Source organism: Myiozetetes cayanensis, unplaced genomic scaffold, assembly GCF_022539395.1.
Source record: "Myiozetetes cayanensis isolate MyiCay16 unplaced genomic scaffold, myiCay2020 scf23, whole genome shotgun sequence".
NCBI classification, from domain to species: Eukaryota; Metazoa; Chordata; class Aves; order Passeriformes; family Tyrannidae; genus Myiozetetes; species Myiozetetes cayanensis.
In genome coordinates, this window is record NW_026087445.1 from 7,763,431 (window position 1) to 7,777,869 (window position 14,439).

At 48.9% G+C, this 14,439-nt stretch overlaps 1 protein-coding gene across 2 annotated transcripts in view; it reads left to right on the forward strand.

Annotated features, from left to right (window-relative positions):
* Nucleotides 1-14,439, forward strand: part of COL5A1 (collagen type V alpha 1 chain) — a 139,654-nt gene that overhangs the window by 109,801 nt on the left and 15,414 nt on the right. For both annotated transcript variants that reach the window (XM_050320012.1, XM_050320013.1), the window contains exons 35-55: nucleotides 65-109; nucleotides 737-790; nucleotides 1,262-1,315; nucleotides 4,035-4,088; nucleotides 5,551-5,658; nucleotides 5,824-5,913; nucleotides 6,006-6,059; nucleotides 6,693-6,800; nucleotides 8,453-8,560; nucleotides 9,112-9,165; nucleotides 9,812-9,865; nucleotides 9,976-10,083; nucleotides 10,178-10,231; nucleotides 10,320-10,427; nucleotides 10,567-10,620; nucleotides 10,931-11,038; nucleotides 12,100-12,153; nucleotides 12,503-12,556; nucleotides 13,035-13,088; nucleotides 13,532-13,585; nucleotides 14,291-14,398. In XM_050320012.1, coding sequence (XP_050175969.1) covers nucleotides 65-109; nucleotides 737-790; nucleotides 1,262-1,315; nucleotides 4,035-4,088; nucleotides 5,551-5,658; nucleotides 5,824-5,913; nucleotides 6,006-6,059; nucleotides 6,693-6,800; nucleotides 8,453-8,560; nucleotides 9,112-9,165; nucleotides 9,812-9,865; nucleotides 9,976-10,083; nucleotides 10,178-10,231; nucleotides 10,320-10,427; nucleotides 10,567-10,620; nucleotides 10,931-11,038; nucleotides 12,100-12,153; nucleotides 12,503-12,556; nucleotides 13,035-13,088; nucleotides 13,532-13,585; nucleotides 14,291-14,398 — 1,539 coding nt within the window. The remainder of the gene's footprint in view (nucleotides 1-64; nucleotides 110-736; nucleotides 791-1,261; nucleotides 1,316-4,034; nucleotides 4,089-5,550; nucleotides 5,659-5,823; nucleotides 5,914-6,005; nucleotides 6,060-6,692; nucleotides 6,801-8,452; nucleotides 8,561-9,111; nucleotides 9,166-9,811; nucleotides 9,866-9,975; nucleotides 10,084-10,177; nucleotides 10,232-10,319; nucleotides 10,428-10,566; nucleotides 10,621-10,930; nucleotides 11,039-12,099; nucleotides 12,154-12,502; nucleotides 12,557-13,034; nucleotides 13,089-13,531; nucleotides 13,586-14,290; nucleotides 14,399-14,439) is intronic.

Sequence of the window (14,439 nt, forward strand, 5' to 3'; positions counted from 1 at the left end):
CACCACAGCTCCAATGGTGATAGATGTATTTTTAATGGCCTCTTGTTTTCTTTATTCATAAAAGGGCAACTCTGGTGGTGATGGCCCCCCTGGTCCTCCTGGAGAAAGGGTAAGACAACCTGGTGGGGTAAAACAGGACTTAGAGGAGGGTTTGCAGGGCTGAGATGGTGCTGAGGGGTTTTGGCAGTGAACACCCTCCAAGGTGAGCTGTTAAGCAGAGATGAGTGGGCAGCTCACAGGAGCCAGGATGCAGCTCAGCACACCTTGGTCAGGAAAAGGAAAAGTCAGAAATCCAAGGTGAAAGGTGCTTGTGTGGAGAGAGGTCCTACAAGTCACCTCCAGCCCTGAGGTCCTTTCTGAGCTCTCCAGGGAAGGCTCATGTGGGACCTTGGCTGTCCTGTGTAAACATCACTCCATGGGAAGAGGAGAAATCCACCCATGGCTTTTGTGCAGGCAGCCAGAGCCCCGGATTTCTGGGGGATGTGCTCCTCTAGGATCTCGTACTGCTTTCCCCAGACTGGTGGAAAAAACTGAAACAATGGGACTTTCATGATTTCAGCCTCAATTTCTGCATTGTTTTTTTTAACTGGGTTTTGGTTTTAAATTTGCCACAAAGTCACCCAGTATTTGGCTTTCCAGACCTTTGTGCTCATCTGCTGCTCACACAGAGCTGGTATTTCATAGTGAAGTGTTACAGGTTCCTTAACCGTGTTTTCTGCCTTGTCTTTCATCCCAGGGACCACCAGGGCCTCAAGGACCGACTGGATTTCCTGGACCAAAAGGCCCCCCTGTAAGTAACTCACTTTCTAGAGCATCCAAAGAAATCCAAAGCCTTTCCCACCCAGCTGTGACTGCCTGTGCCAGCTCAGGCAGAGCTGCCTGCCTGACGAGTGGTGACATACCCAACAAAAGGCTTCACGGAGATGTCACGATAATAACCCGACAGTTTAAGATTTTAAATAGCCAAGTAAACTGCAGTGGATTATAAATGTTCATTTCCTAATGACTCAGTATCTCTGGGATCTTTCCTGGTTGCTCTGTTCCTTGTTTTCCCTCTGTATATGGGGAGGACAGCACAACACCAAGACTACTGGCTCTGCAATTATTATGGGAAAGGGATGTAGCTTTTAGGGTTCTGAGCACCCCAATTTCACTGTAAAACAGATGGGAACTGAGACAAGCAGGGTTTATTCAGTTCTTAGTACAGTTTTATTACTGAGCACTCAGTGATGTTCCTTCTCACCCTGGTTTTCTGTTGTAGGGTCCTCCTGGGAAGGATGGATTACCTGGCCACCCTGGACAGAGAGGAGAAACAGTAAGTAGCCAAAAAAACCCTTGGTCAGATCATTAGCCCTCAGTCTTATCTTGCCAGGAGGTTTCTCTAAACCCTTCTGTGCAGCTGGAGAGATGTGGCTACACCTTCAGATTCCCTGGAGGTTTGTGTCTCTCCAGGTGCACGGGATGATCTGTGGGAAGCAGCCCTGTTCTGAGCATGATGGGCAGGTCTAATGATGATTTATCTGGAGGCTGTGACCAGCTCTTCTCTCTCTGTTCTTCAGTAGATTGTGGAGGTCAATGTGTGTGGTTTGAAAATGTGAGCAGGGATGTTGAGGTGACAATGACGGGCATTGAGAGCACTCGGGTTTCTTCTGTGATGGGTTTTGCAAGAGGCAGCTCCTTGAGAGCTGGGAGAACGTTTTGCTTGGGTTGAGTCTTGGTCAGCACCAGCACAAGCCAGTGCTTGGTGTGGTTCTTACTTCCATGAGGTGGAGAAGAAGCTGGGGGGTGATTTCTGAGCCCTGTACCCCAAGGACTCATTGAAGCTCTTGTCCCTCTACCTTCCCAAAGGAAGGCTGTGCCTCTGCCCTTTGGAGAACAAAAACAACCCTTGTGCCACTTGTCCCTCTGCATGCAGTAATTGGTATCTTTCTGTTTGGCATTTTGGGGGGTGTTTATTGTTTTTCCTCAGCTGTTTACAGTCCAGCTCATTCACTGGTTTTGGTACATCCCTCTCCCAGCACTGCATGCTGCATGTTGGCAGATAGACCCTTTGTTCTGTCTCTATTTTACAGAGGGAAAAAAAAACCAAACCAGTTTCCTCTACTCAGCTTTGCATTTTTCTCTTCTGCCTTCCCAGCAAATGAGCATAAAAAAGGCTTTGCACATTATGCATTTTTTCCCCTCATCATATCACACAATTTAATTAACTTGCCTGGCATTTGCAAAGCAAGGCAATGCAAACACTGCTCAGCAACACCAGATATTTATTTACACTCCGTAAGACTGACTTTAAGGCGGTGGTTGAGGTATTTTTGAGCAGAGTCCTCTGGTCAGGATTAACTTAAAGGTGAAGAGTTTCCACCTGCCAGAGCCTGACTGACATTTAGTTTTCCTTCCTTGAGTTATCCATAACACCCAGGACACTACATTTGAGCTGAAAGAAGCATAAAAACTTTACTTGTGTCTGCTGTTATCAACTTTTGAGACTGGAATAAAGCATCAAACTCCAAGTCTGCATGACTAGGAATGGAGAATGGGCTTTCAATTATTTTGGATCTGAAAGTTCTCCCTAATAGCTTTCCTCAGTCACTGCAGCAGCAGTTTGCCTCTCCCAGACAAATCCTGCCAGAAAACAAAATCTCTATTAATCTGTGTCATCAAACTTGCAAAAACCCCTTTCCCCTGCATCCCCTTGGGGTAGCAGAAAGCCCTTTTTGTCCCCCTTTCCCTACACAGTGCCAGAAAGCAAGAAGAGAAACATAAAAGCAAATTAAGTACTATTTCTCCCTCAATAGCCTGGTCAGTGCAATGTATCTTCATGCAAGAAAATCTAGGCTTGAAATCTCTGTGTGAAACACTTCCCTTTATTTTACTTCTCTTGCAGTGGCAAATAGCCATGCTGAAATATTTGGCCACATTAAATTTACCAAGATTGGATCTAAAAAAACCATGACAAATTGTAAAACCCCTGCGCCCAAGGCTCAAACAGCACAAAAGGAATCCCCTTTCTCCAGGTTAACAAGAAAAGTCCTGCACAGAAATGGTCTAAATATTTTTCTACAATGAGAGTTTAAACTGTACAGTCATTTCCCAGCGATGTTTTGCCGTTTCCTCATCGATGACAGGATATTTTCTGTGATCTGCAGGCAGCTAGAATAGCATGGAGGAGTTGTTTTAGCACGACACATTAGCGTTGACATGGGATTTATCTGATCCTCTTTTGTGGCAATGAGAAAATAGCCTGTACGCCTTAAATGCCATTTCTCAAGCTTGTCAGCGTGCCGCAGTAAGGACGATAATTAATGTGCTTTTAAAGAGTGGCTTAGGAGAGCTAAACAATTGCAGTGGTGATGGTTCGTTATTGTCACTCTTCAAAATGACATTATAAGGAGCTGTCATGGAGCCTTCGCTGCTCATCAGCGTTGGGAGACAAGCACGGCTGTGATTTCTTTCAGCAGATGTTGGTGAAGGAAATAAAGCTTCACTCAGCCCCCGTGGCTGGAGGGTTTGGGGCTTCAGCAGGACTGGAGATGGGAGCTGCCCGTGCCGAAAGTGCAAGAGAGGGTCCCTGAGCTCCTGGGAGCTGAGCTTAAAACAGAACTGAGCCTAAACCAGCACCAGAATGGGGAGCAGGAGAAGGGAAACAGCTTTTAAGAATTGCTCAGCATGAAGAAACTCACACTGACTTTTTAATAGCCCTTTAACAGCCGTTTCCTCTACAGGTTTTATGAGCGTAACAAATTTTTTAATATATATGGCCAATCCTTCAGCCAAACCACAGTGGCCCCATCGAAACAGCAGAGCTGAGCATTGAGAATCACTTCTTCTTCCCCTGTTTCACCCCTGTATAAATTCAAATGCATATTTTCCACCTTTTTTTTTTTTGATTTCTTACTTCTTTTCATTTTGGGTGTCCATCTGCTCCCGATCAGAGGTTTCACCTCAGGAGGAGCAGTCTGGTGGCAGTCTGACCCTTGCTGGAGCAGTCCTTGGCAGAAGTGTCACTTCTTTCTCTTTTTCTCTTTCTCTAACAGGGTTTCCAAGGCAAGACTGGCCCTCCAGGACCCCCTGGTGTTGTAGGCCCTCAGGTAAGAAGCAAATACTCACACTTGCACCAACCCCCTGCAGCTCGTCTTCCCCTGGTGGGCACCGTGGGCTCTCAGAGCTCTGATGGTTCAGCTGGAGATGCTGGGATGGTTGTACAGCAGGGACTCCTCTTCCAGGAATGGCAAAGTCATGTCAGATAGCTTTGAAATTCCTGGCCAAGGTGTGAAATACCCAAGTTGGTCCCAGCCCACCTCCTGGAGGCCTTTGGATGGTGTTTAGACAAATGTGCCTTGGGGGCTGCTGTAAATATGGTGGTTCCTGTGAATTTAATACCAACTGCCCTGGTGTAAATTGTAAAGACAGCTCCACACCACACAATTCAACTAGAAGACCTCTAAGCAGACAGTGAGTTAAACAAGGGCTGTACAGCTGCTGGTGTTCAGGGCACTGTGAGCGTGATGCAAGAGTGCTCTTACACGTCGCTGTGAAGAAAGTCATCCCTCTTTAATCTGAAGTGCTGCCAGATTCTGTCAGAGCTGGGCTGGTTTTTTTATCAGTCACAAAAGGCCCTGTGCAATCTGGAAATAGTCACTGCACAAGCAGAACTCAGAGCCTTTAAGTACAGGCGTGCAGGGCTCGTGGGTCAGTTCTAGGCAGAGTCCTGGACTGAGTAGGGCTGGCTTTGGGTCAAGTCTTCTTTCCTGAACTGCTGGGTAGCTCGCTCTTTAATTAGAAAGTAATTAATTTGTCCTCTTTAATGACAGTGTGTAAAGTCCCTGATTTGTAAATTCCCTGATTAGGGGCAATTCCCTGACGACTGTGTCTGTCTTCTCAAGTGCAAATTAAGTTCTGTGGCAATTTTATCGGGCTCTGCTGCGCGTACTTAGCGTGATCTGTGGCTGCTGAGCGAGGCAGTGGTGGAGTTCTGCTGGCACTAAGTGGCACCCCACAGCAGGACATGAATTACAGCCCCTGTCCCAGCAGACACCAGCGGGCAGGGATGTTACAGGCTTGTGCTCATGGCTCCTGTCCTCCCCCAAAATGGGCCACTGGGGAACCCTCTGTGCTGGGCCTTATGTTACACTCCTCACGTTAGTGCCCGCCGAGGGCACGGAGGCAGTTGGTAATTGCTGTGCAGTACAAGCCTAATGCATAATTTATGCCCCGTGGAAGGGAGAATCAGCAGGATTGTAGAGTGCTTAGGAAGTTTTCAGTTAAAAAGAAAAACCTAAGCACAACGGTTGTAGCAATGACACCTCGTTTATGTGAATGCTTTCACTCCAGAGGTTCCCAGTGACTCTGCCAAGTGCAGTGTTGCCCAATCCCAAAACACAAGGTCACTTTAGATGCCAGAGGAGGCATCTCTCCAGGGGATTCCTGGTGGCACTGCAGGAGACACCTAAGGGAATAAGCATTTCCATCCCATTGCAACCCAAAACTGATATCCTGCACCTCTTCCTTCCTTTATTGTTCCACCACGTTCTCCCTGATTGTTTTTTTCAGGGTCCGACTGGTGAGACTGGACCGATGGGTGAGCGGGGACACCCAGGCCCTCCGGGTCCCCCGGGTGAACAAGGTCTTCCTGGCCTCACTGGAAAAGAAGGGACCAAGGTAGGGACTAGAATTGACCCTCCCTGCCAGCCTGGGCACCTGCCTCTCCCCAGAGATGGAGAGGATGATTCACAAGAGAAATGAAGCTTCTGTCTCCTCATGGAGAGACAAGATGGGTCTCCATGGAGTCTGCAGAGCCTCAGCTGTTTATCCTTGTCATTGCAGGGGGACCCTGGTCCCGCTGGCCTCCCAGGGAAGGACGGACCCCCCGGCTTGCGAGGATTCCCTGGAGAGAGAGGGCTCCCTGGCCCCATCGTGAGTAGAGGCTGCTTGGTCCTTCCAGCAGGAAGGATGTCCGGGAGGTGCAGCACCCACCTCACAAAATAACTCTGTTTTCCTCCCTCCAGGGTTCTCCGGGGCTGAAAGGCAACGAAGGTCCCCCAGGCCCTCCAGGCCCAGCAGTGAGTATCCTTGCCCTTGCAGGCACCACCTAACCATTTACAAGCTTGGCAGGCCGAAGGGAGGGTTAGTCACAGCTCCAGGCTTTATCCCTTATTTCCTTTGCACTAACAAACGACTCCCTGGACGTTGCTTTATTTTACAAGACACGCGTGTAACGACGCAGCCGTTTTGCGGTGTCAGCTGGGAACATACGTGACAGGCTGAGGGAACTGCAGTGGTTCAGGACATCCAGAGTTCTGCTTCTAAGCCACCTGCTTTCCCTCTGGAAGTTGTCCTCACTTGAGATCCATGTTTAGTGCCGCCCTCCTGGAAGAAAATATTCATCATCCAACCCTCCCTGCTGCGTTGGCTGTGAAGCGGCTCACGCTCTCGTTCCAAGCTGTTAATATATCCCCAGGAACTGAGCTCCCTGCACCATCCAGAGGAGAATCGAGCCCTTCCAGGGATTTTAATTAAAAAAACGATCTGCAGGACCCCTTAGGCTGGTGGTACCAAGTCATCACATGGCAGTTATCCCATCAAACGTGCTCACGTACTGACAGTGTGCTTGCAGCATCCTGCTGCTGGATTTCTTTGTCTCTTCACAAAGCTCGATACTGCAGTTAATGCTTCTTTCCTTCTTCTCCCAACAGGGCTCTCCTGGGGAGCGTGGCCCAGCAGGATCAGCTGGCCCAATAGGTTTGCCAGGGCGACCTGGCCCCCAGGGACCTCCGGGACCTGCAGGTGAAAAGGGAGCTCCAGTAAGTACCAGTATAAAGGTTAATGGTTGTGGGTCAACTAGAAATGTGCACACTAGGGAGCTGAACATGGAACCAGTCCTTGGAGAGGTGGATGAAAGATTCAAATGACTAAATAAAATAGGAATTCAGTTAGAAATTAATTTCCTCATCTTAAGCACACTAAATTTTAACAGCTCAGCGGCCCCGTTTGGGACGCCTGTGCTATCAAAGACGGATGTGATCCCAGGGACCAACTTGTCCTCAGGCAACAAGGGCTGAGCAGGTGAAATAACAGCCTGTGTGACCTCCTAGTGACAAACAGCCAAAGGCAAGGCCTTTGGGAAAAGCAGTGAGCCAGCCCCATCCCTGCTTATCAGGATGCAATGGTAGCAGCAGTTTCCACGGAGCCCAAATAAATCCTTCCCCGGACGCCGGGTGGCACAGGAAGGTGCTGCAGAGATTTTGGGGTGCTGCATGGTGGTGCAGCATCAGCTCTCACAGGCATCCACCCTGCTGGTGCCCGTGACAGAGCTGCTCCCAGCAGGATCCCGAGCCCAGCACGGCTGAGTCGTGCCATATGGTCCCTCTCCGGAGCGTTCTCCAGCCAACCCGCGCAAACTCGCACGTCTTTCGCTCCCCCGGCACGCGCGTGAAATGTCACGTGCAGGCAGGAGGGAGTGGGCTGGGATGTGGCTATTTCTGTTCCTGGAGAGCACAGCACTGACATGACAGTCCCTGTGCCTCCGATTCCCGCCCAAGTGGGTTTGAAGGGATGTTTGGGTTGCCTGCCTCAAACTTAAGCTCGGCCTCAGGCCCAGCGAGATGAGCAAACGGTGGCGTCGGTGATGTCAGGCTCCATCTCACGGATGATTGATGTTGTTATCAAAAGTGTTTAGCAGCCACTGTATTCCACATTTGCTGGTTTATTAGAAACTCCAGCAGCTAATCCAGAGGCAAGAATTTCCTGGTGAATCAGCTTTAGGAACATCTGTCCTGCCGACTACCTATATGATGCATCAGTCAGTGGATAGATGAATAGGCAATTTATGTGGCATGTAATTATTCAGAAGAGAGCACCCAGGATTCAGATGCAATTAAATTATGTACGAGGAAACTGGAAAATATTCACTGTTCAGTTCCTGTAAACAAACAAATTTGATTGAAGGCACCAGCTTGGAGGAGTGCAAGTGGTTGTTTAAGCAGGAGGCCAGCAGAGATTGCTTTATTCACTTCAGGTGTTTTCCTTTGTCCAGAAGCTCAGGGGGAAGCTCAGGGCCTCCTGAGAACCCCCTTAGTTGGGGATCAGCCAGGAGCACAATCAGCAAAAACTAGCTAGGTGGGAGTAAAAATTAGTTGGGGTCTTGTTTGTCATCCAGAGAGAGATGGCAGAGGGTTCAGATTAAATCTGATTATATTGCTATAGCAATGAAATTGCAGCTGGGATCTGGGTATTCACTGTGTAGATTTGTTTGTTCCTTCGTTATCTCTCAAGACAGAAATTTTGTCTTGTTTCAGACAGCGAGCCCAGGGCCTGATGAAATATCAGCTGGAACAGGTTCTGCTGTTCATGCCCAGGGGTCATTAGCAGCTGAATAAAACATTAATGGGATATAATGGGCTGTTTGGAGGGTGGAGGAGAGCTCTGTGTGACCTGCTTGTTCTTCTGCTTGCAGGGGGAGAAGGGTCCTCAAGGACCAGCTGGCCGGGATGGCATCCAGGGTCCCGTGGGACTGCCGGGCCCAGCAGGTCCTGTCGGCCCCCCTGGAGAGGATGGAGACAAGGTGGGAACAGCTCCCTGCTGCTCAGGGTCACTGTTCCTCAGGGAAGGAACTGTGCCCCGTTGGTGCTTCCACCACATTGGGTGGGATGTGCTGCTGGAGGATGTTTTATGGTGCTCACAGTCTGCGAGATGAGCAGCAGCAGGTGGGGCTCTGTGTGCTCTGCCAGCCACAGCCACACTATTCCAGTTTGCCTTCCCCCAAAACCTGTAACAGCACCTGTCTGGGGGTGCCTGGCCTTTCTAAATTAATTAACTTTGCCTACCCTCTCACTGGAAAACATAATCTGGGATGACTCCCTGATTGCTGCTAGAAGGGTCTGCAAAATGATGCTTCTTGCACTGTGTGGCAGCCAAGGGGAATTGTAGGATGTGAAAGGGTTTGGTTACACCTGGAGTGGTCAAATCACTGGCATTATTCAGCACATTCTGGGCTGTTTCTGTGGGAATTGGCAGCTTTGGGGTGATGAGGATGCAGACACACAGGACTATTGCTGGAATGTTGAGATGGGAAGTGGTCACCAAGTGAACTTTGTGCCTCTTTGTTCCTGGCAGGGTGAGATCGGGGAGCCTGGCCAGAAGGGCAGCAAGGGCGACAAAGGGGAGCAGGTGAGTGCAGTGGACATTGCAGCTGCTTCTCTTGAGGGTTGTTGTTGTGTTGTGTGACTTGCTGGAAACAGAAAACAATATAATTTTAATGTATTTCTCTGTCATTGCTTCATCTTCTCCTCTTCTTCATCAAATACCCACATGATGTTAAAGAGAGTGAGAGCCTCCAGCTCCCAGGAACACAGTGAGACATTTCCATGTACCATGTAAATATCTGGGAAATATTTCCCACTAAAGTTGGGTCTTTGGATGAAGTTCCCCTTCTGACCTACTTGAAGATGTCCCTGCTCATGACAGAGGGTTTGGACCAGGTGACCTTTAAAGGTCTCTTCCAACCCAAACCACTCTATAATTCTATGATTAGAACTTAATCTGAGGAACTTAATTCACACATGAGTATTTAGATAGAACTGAGTGGTGTGACATTGCTTTTCTGGAGCAAAAATGTGTTTAGACATGTGTGCTGTGCCATTGGCACCAGGGCTGAGGAATGCTAGTGTGTCCAGAGACACCTGACCCTGTTCTGCCTCTCTGGTTTGGGAATTAATTCAGGTTTAATGGAGGCTGTGTTGAAAAGCATCACCTTTTCCAGGGGAATATGTCACTCTGCTCCTAATGCTGACATTTCACTTCTGCTTTGTGACAGGGTCCACCAGGTCCTACCGGCCCACAGGGTCCAATTGGCCAGCCTGGCCCAGCTGTGAGTATTGTTCTCCTTTTTTTTTTTTTTTTTAACTAAAAAACCCTGGGAAGCAGGGTTTGTGTCTACCTTGTGTTTTTGCTGAGCTGTGTCAGTCCCTTTCGTTGTAGGGAGCTGATGGAGAGCCAGGACCCAGAGGGCAGCAGGGCCTCTTTGGGCAGAAAGGTGATGAAGGACCCCGAGGTTTCCCTGGTCCCCCCGGCCCTGTGGGCTTGCAGGTAATTTGCAGCATCGAGGGAGGGCTTGGGGTAGTGAGAGCTGGGGCTCAGCTGAGATGTTCACAGCTAAAACTCACCCCTTCCACCTCCACAGGGCTTGCCTGGACCGCCTGGGGAGAAGGGAGAAACAGGTGACGTTGGGCAAATGGTAAGATGGTTCCATACTTCTTTTTTCATCACTGACATTGATATTGCTCTGAGAAATGCGTCTTAAATTCGTCTCTCCTTTCTCTCAGGGTCCACCAGGCCCACCAGGACCCAGAGGCCCATCTGGGCCACCAGGAGCAGATGGTCCACAAGGTCCTCCTGGGGGAATAGGAAATCCTGGTGCAGTAGGAGAGAAGGTAAAGCATCTGGCCAAGACTGATTGAAGCTCACAGGAGCTTGCTGCAGCACTCCTGCATCAGCTTTGCTACATCAGCAAAAAATCTCATCACCCTGCAGAAATAGGAAGTATTCTCATCCTTTTTTTCCTTTGTGCAGGGTGAACCTGGTGAATCTGGTGAGCCTGGTCTTCCTGGCGAGGTTGGGCTCCCGGTAAGTACACTCTGGAGAAGTGTGAATGTGTAGATGAGGCAGAAGGGACCAAACCAGCCCTGTCCTTGGTTTGGGATGACACATCACCATGTTCCTGGGTATTTATAGTATCACGTTTAGTCACCAAATATGGGCAACCCACGACTGAACACCATGAACACCATTTAGTCTTTGTGGGAAGGGACTGCTAAATCATGTCCTTGTGTTTGGAGACACAAATAGAGCTCCTTTCCCAGAACTGATAAAGGGATAATTAGAGATCAGTATGTTGTTTTCCTGGATAATAGAAACACCTTTTTTTCCTTTACAGGGTCCTAAAGGTGAAAGAGGTGAAAAGGGTGAAGCAGGTCCCTCTGGTGCTGCTGGTCCACCTGGCCCCAAAGGCCCACCAGGTGATGATGGTCCCAAAGGCAGCCCTGTAAGTACCCCTTCAATGTTTCTTTGGCCTGCCCAGCAGGGATTTCTGCATGAAAATACATTTTCCAGAGATGTTTGTGGGAATTTGAAAGCATTTACCAGCCACAGAATTGTTCCTCTATTGATACATGATATGAATCCCCTTCTTTAGGGTGCTAATGAGGGAAAGACCCAGCTGTGCCATATTTTCCAGCAATACTGGAATTACTGGCCCTTTCTGCAGGCCATCATAAAACTCACCCCAATGGAGAGGGCCTGCAGTAGATTTACTTGGCACTTTAGGTTATGGATTGCCAAGGTCTTCTGCACCAGTGCAAAGCTTCCAAAACAGCATAGAGGAGATTTATGTGGATTTGGGAGCTGTACCTCCACAGCCAGATCCCTGCTGCTGCTAATTGCTGTAGCTCTGGTGAAGCCAGTCGAGCTCTCCTGATTTATACCAGATGACAATGGTACAGTATTTATCTTGCCCTCTCCTTTGATGCTTGCTGTCTGGAGAAATTTATTCTGGGATAAGCAAAGATGGCATAAAACAGCAGAGGAGGCAGTGGAGTTACTCATCTCTCTTAACAGATGGGGTTTGGGATATCTCGTGACTGGGTGAAACCTGTTTTTTGAGTGCTGGTCTTGGAATCATTTGAAGTACCTGATAGACACTGTAAGAGGAAGAATGATGAAGTGTTTTTAGTCATTAAATGCTTTGAGAGGATCTTCCTGGGAAAAAACATTACACATCATGTAGGAAGCAGAAGCAAAATCATCTAACCTGCACACTCCCTAAATCTGTGAGGATTTTGCTGTCACCTGTCCAGTGTATTTATGAAAAACTAAATGAGACTCCCAGAGTTGCCTTTGGAGCTTTGCACAGCCTGGATGCAGAGCTGGACTGGCTGTGACAGGATGAAAATACTGAAGTTGCAGAGATGGGATGTGATCTGGGATTGTGTTTGAGGGAATTGGGGCTTGCTCTGCAGGGTGGCTCCCCGTGCTGCCCACTAGTGCTCTGCAGTTCTCCAGATGCAACATCCCTGACTTGGGACTATCCCTCTTCTCTCTTTGCAGGGTCCAGTGGGTTTCCCTGGCGACCCTGGTCCTCCTGGAGAACCTGGTCCAGCTGTAAGTGTTTGTCTCACAGAAGGGCAGATCAGTTTGGTGAAGTGTGACTGTGCTGCTCATTCCCCAGAAGCTCCTCTGTCATTCACTCTTCCCTTACTTGGGAAAGGTTAGGAAGTCCCACCAAAAGTCTGTCTGGCTGTGCTCCAGCCTTTGGGGCAGTAGCTACACAAGTGCTGTTATCCCTGTGTTTGACATTGGACATCACTGTTGTCAGTGTTCCCTGTGGGAAGTGGGAAGGGGTGGTGCTTGGTGACATGAAGACCAGCTGAACCTGCTGCTGCCAACACTCTGCTCAAGTCCATCCATACCCTAAATACACCCCTTTGTTTCTATTTTTCTTCCTGTTCAGGGTCAGGATGGTCCCCCTGGTGACAAAGGTGACGATGGTGAACCTGGACAGACTGTGAGTAACTGGATAGATGAGATCTGTTCCCCACACTCCCTGTGTGCAGGTCCAAGGACACTGAGCATCCAGTTCCCACCACACTGGTCCCCTGTCCATCCTATTTGTGGCAGCCTTGCTGCTGCCATCCACCCATCCATCCATCCACCCATCCACCCATCCATCCATCCACCCATCCATCCATCCACCCACCCACCCATCCAGCTTAGCAGTACATCCCGAAAGCATAAATCACCTCATGGAAAAACAACTTCCAAGCCTTTGCTTTCAGCTTTTCCGTGCCGTATGGCACTTCGTGGTGGGAAGGGATAAAACGAGATACCACCTGCACCCCGAGGAGGTGTTGGGAGTTGTACTGGCTGCCCACGCCTCAGCTCAGCACAAACTCGAGATCCTGACTCAAGTTTTACACGTTTTGCTGCTCTTTCGCACGTCTCGTGGTGCATTTATGGCTTGTTCTCCTCCCCTCTCCATTTAGGGTTCCCCTGGTCCCACGGGAGAGCCAGGCCCCTCCGGACCCCCAGGAAAAAGGGTAAGCTGGTTGTTTAGGAGGATTTTTCCAACTGTATCTGTGTTGACTTTTTAAAGCTCATTTTATTGCGATGTCTCCCAATAAATGCTGTGTAAATACTGTGTAAAATGTATAATAATTAAAAAAAGAAATTATACACCATCCACAGCCGTTGGAAATTGATGGGAAGCTGTCAGCTGAATCCTATGGATTTTTTTTTTTTTTTTTAAAGATGTTAACAGCCAAAAGAAAACACAAGTATGAGGTGCTTCTGCTCATCCTGCATTGCTGGCAGAGCTTAGGGATTCATTTAGCAAGCAGCTAATTTAAAAAGCTTTCCAGAGATATTTGTCTCCATTTTGCCTCCTTCCCTGGGGCTGCAGCATCATTTTGCTAATTCCAACGGACCGTTTCAGATCACTGTGATCTAATTGTGGTTTGCATCTATTTTGTGCTTTCTTTAGGGCCCTCCTGGTCCAGCTGGTCCCGAAGGAAGGCAAGGAGAGAAAGGAGCCAAGGTAAGAGCTGAAGGGGATTTTACTTCTCCTGTGTCCTTGATTTGCCAAAGGGATCGACCTCAGCAACGCCGGCGTTTGAGAGGCAGGGATTTGATTTTGCTGCGTGTTACAACAAATTAGCCTGGATTTGGGGCCATTGGCCTCAAATGTGAGCTTATGTTTCATCCTTTAACAAACTCCGTGGAGTTAATTAGGGCTTGGTAAGGTCATGGGAATGTTTTTCTTGTTTTGAAATGACAAAGTGCTATATTTGGCCGTTTAATGTCTTGTAAATAATAGGGCCTGCACAGCCCCACGTCCCTTCCCAGGGCAAACACGGCATTACTGGGCCACGACTGTTGTGGTAGGAGTGGTGGGGAAATGGAGAGAGGGATTGCAAATTACAGATCCAGTTGTTGTGGCAGCTGCAGGAACACTGCTGGTGGAGGATGCCCTCTGCTAGCTCATCTCCCAGGACTGAACCCAGGAAAGCTTCCTGCCCTGCAGAGCTCAGAGCCAAAGGGTGGTTCCTGCTGGAAATCAGCAGAGACAGGCAAGGCTGAGAAGTGAAGGAGTTTGGAGACCTCTTCTCGGTGCATAAGGGAGAGGGAGCAGTAGGAAAATCAAGGAACAGAGAGTTTTGCTTGCTTTGCACAGACCTGCATCCACCCTGTGGATCACTTGATTCCCCAACACAAATTAAACCACCCTGCCTCTTGCTTCCAGGGTGAAGCTGGTTTGGAAGGACCTCCTGGCAAGACTGGCCCAATTGGTCCCCAAGGTGCTCCAGGGAAGCCCGGCCCCGACGGCCTTCGAGGGATTCCTGGTCCAGTCGTGAGTATTCCCAGTCTGATCAGGGTTGTTCCTGGTACTTC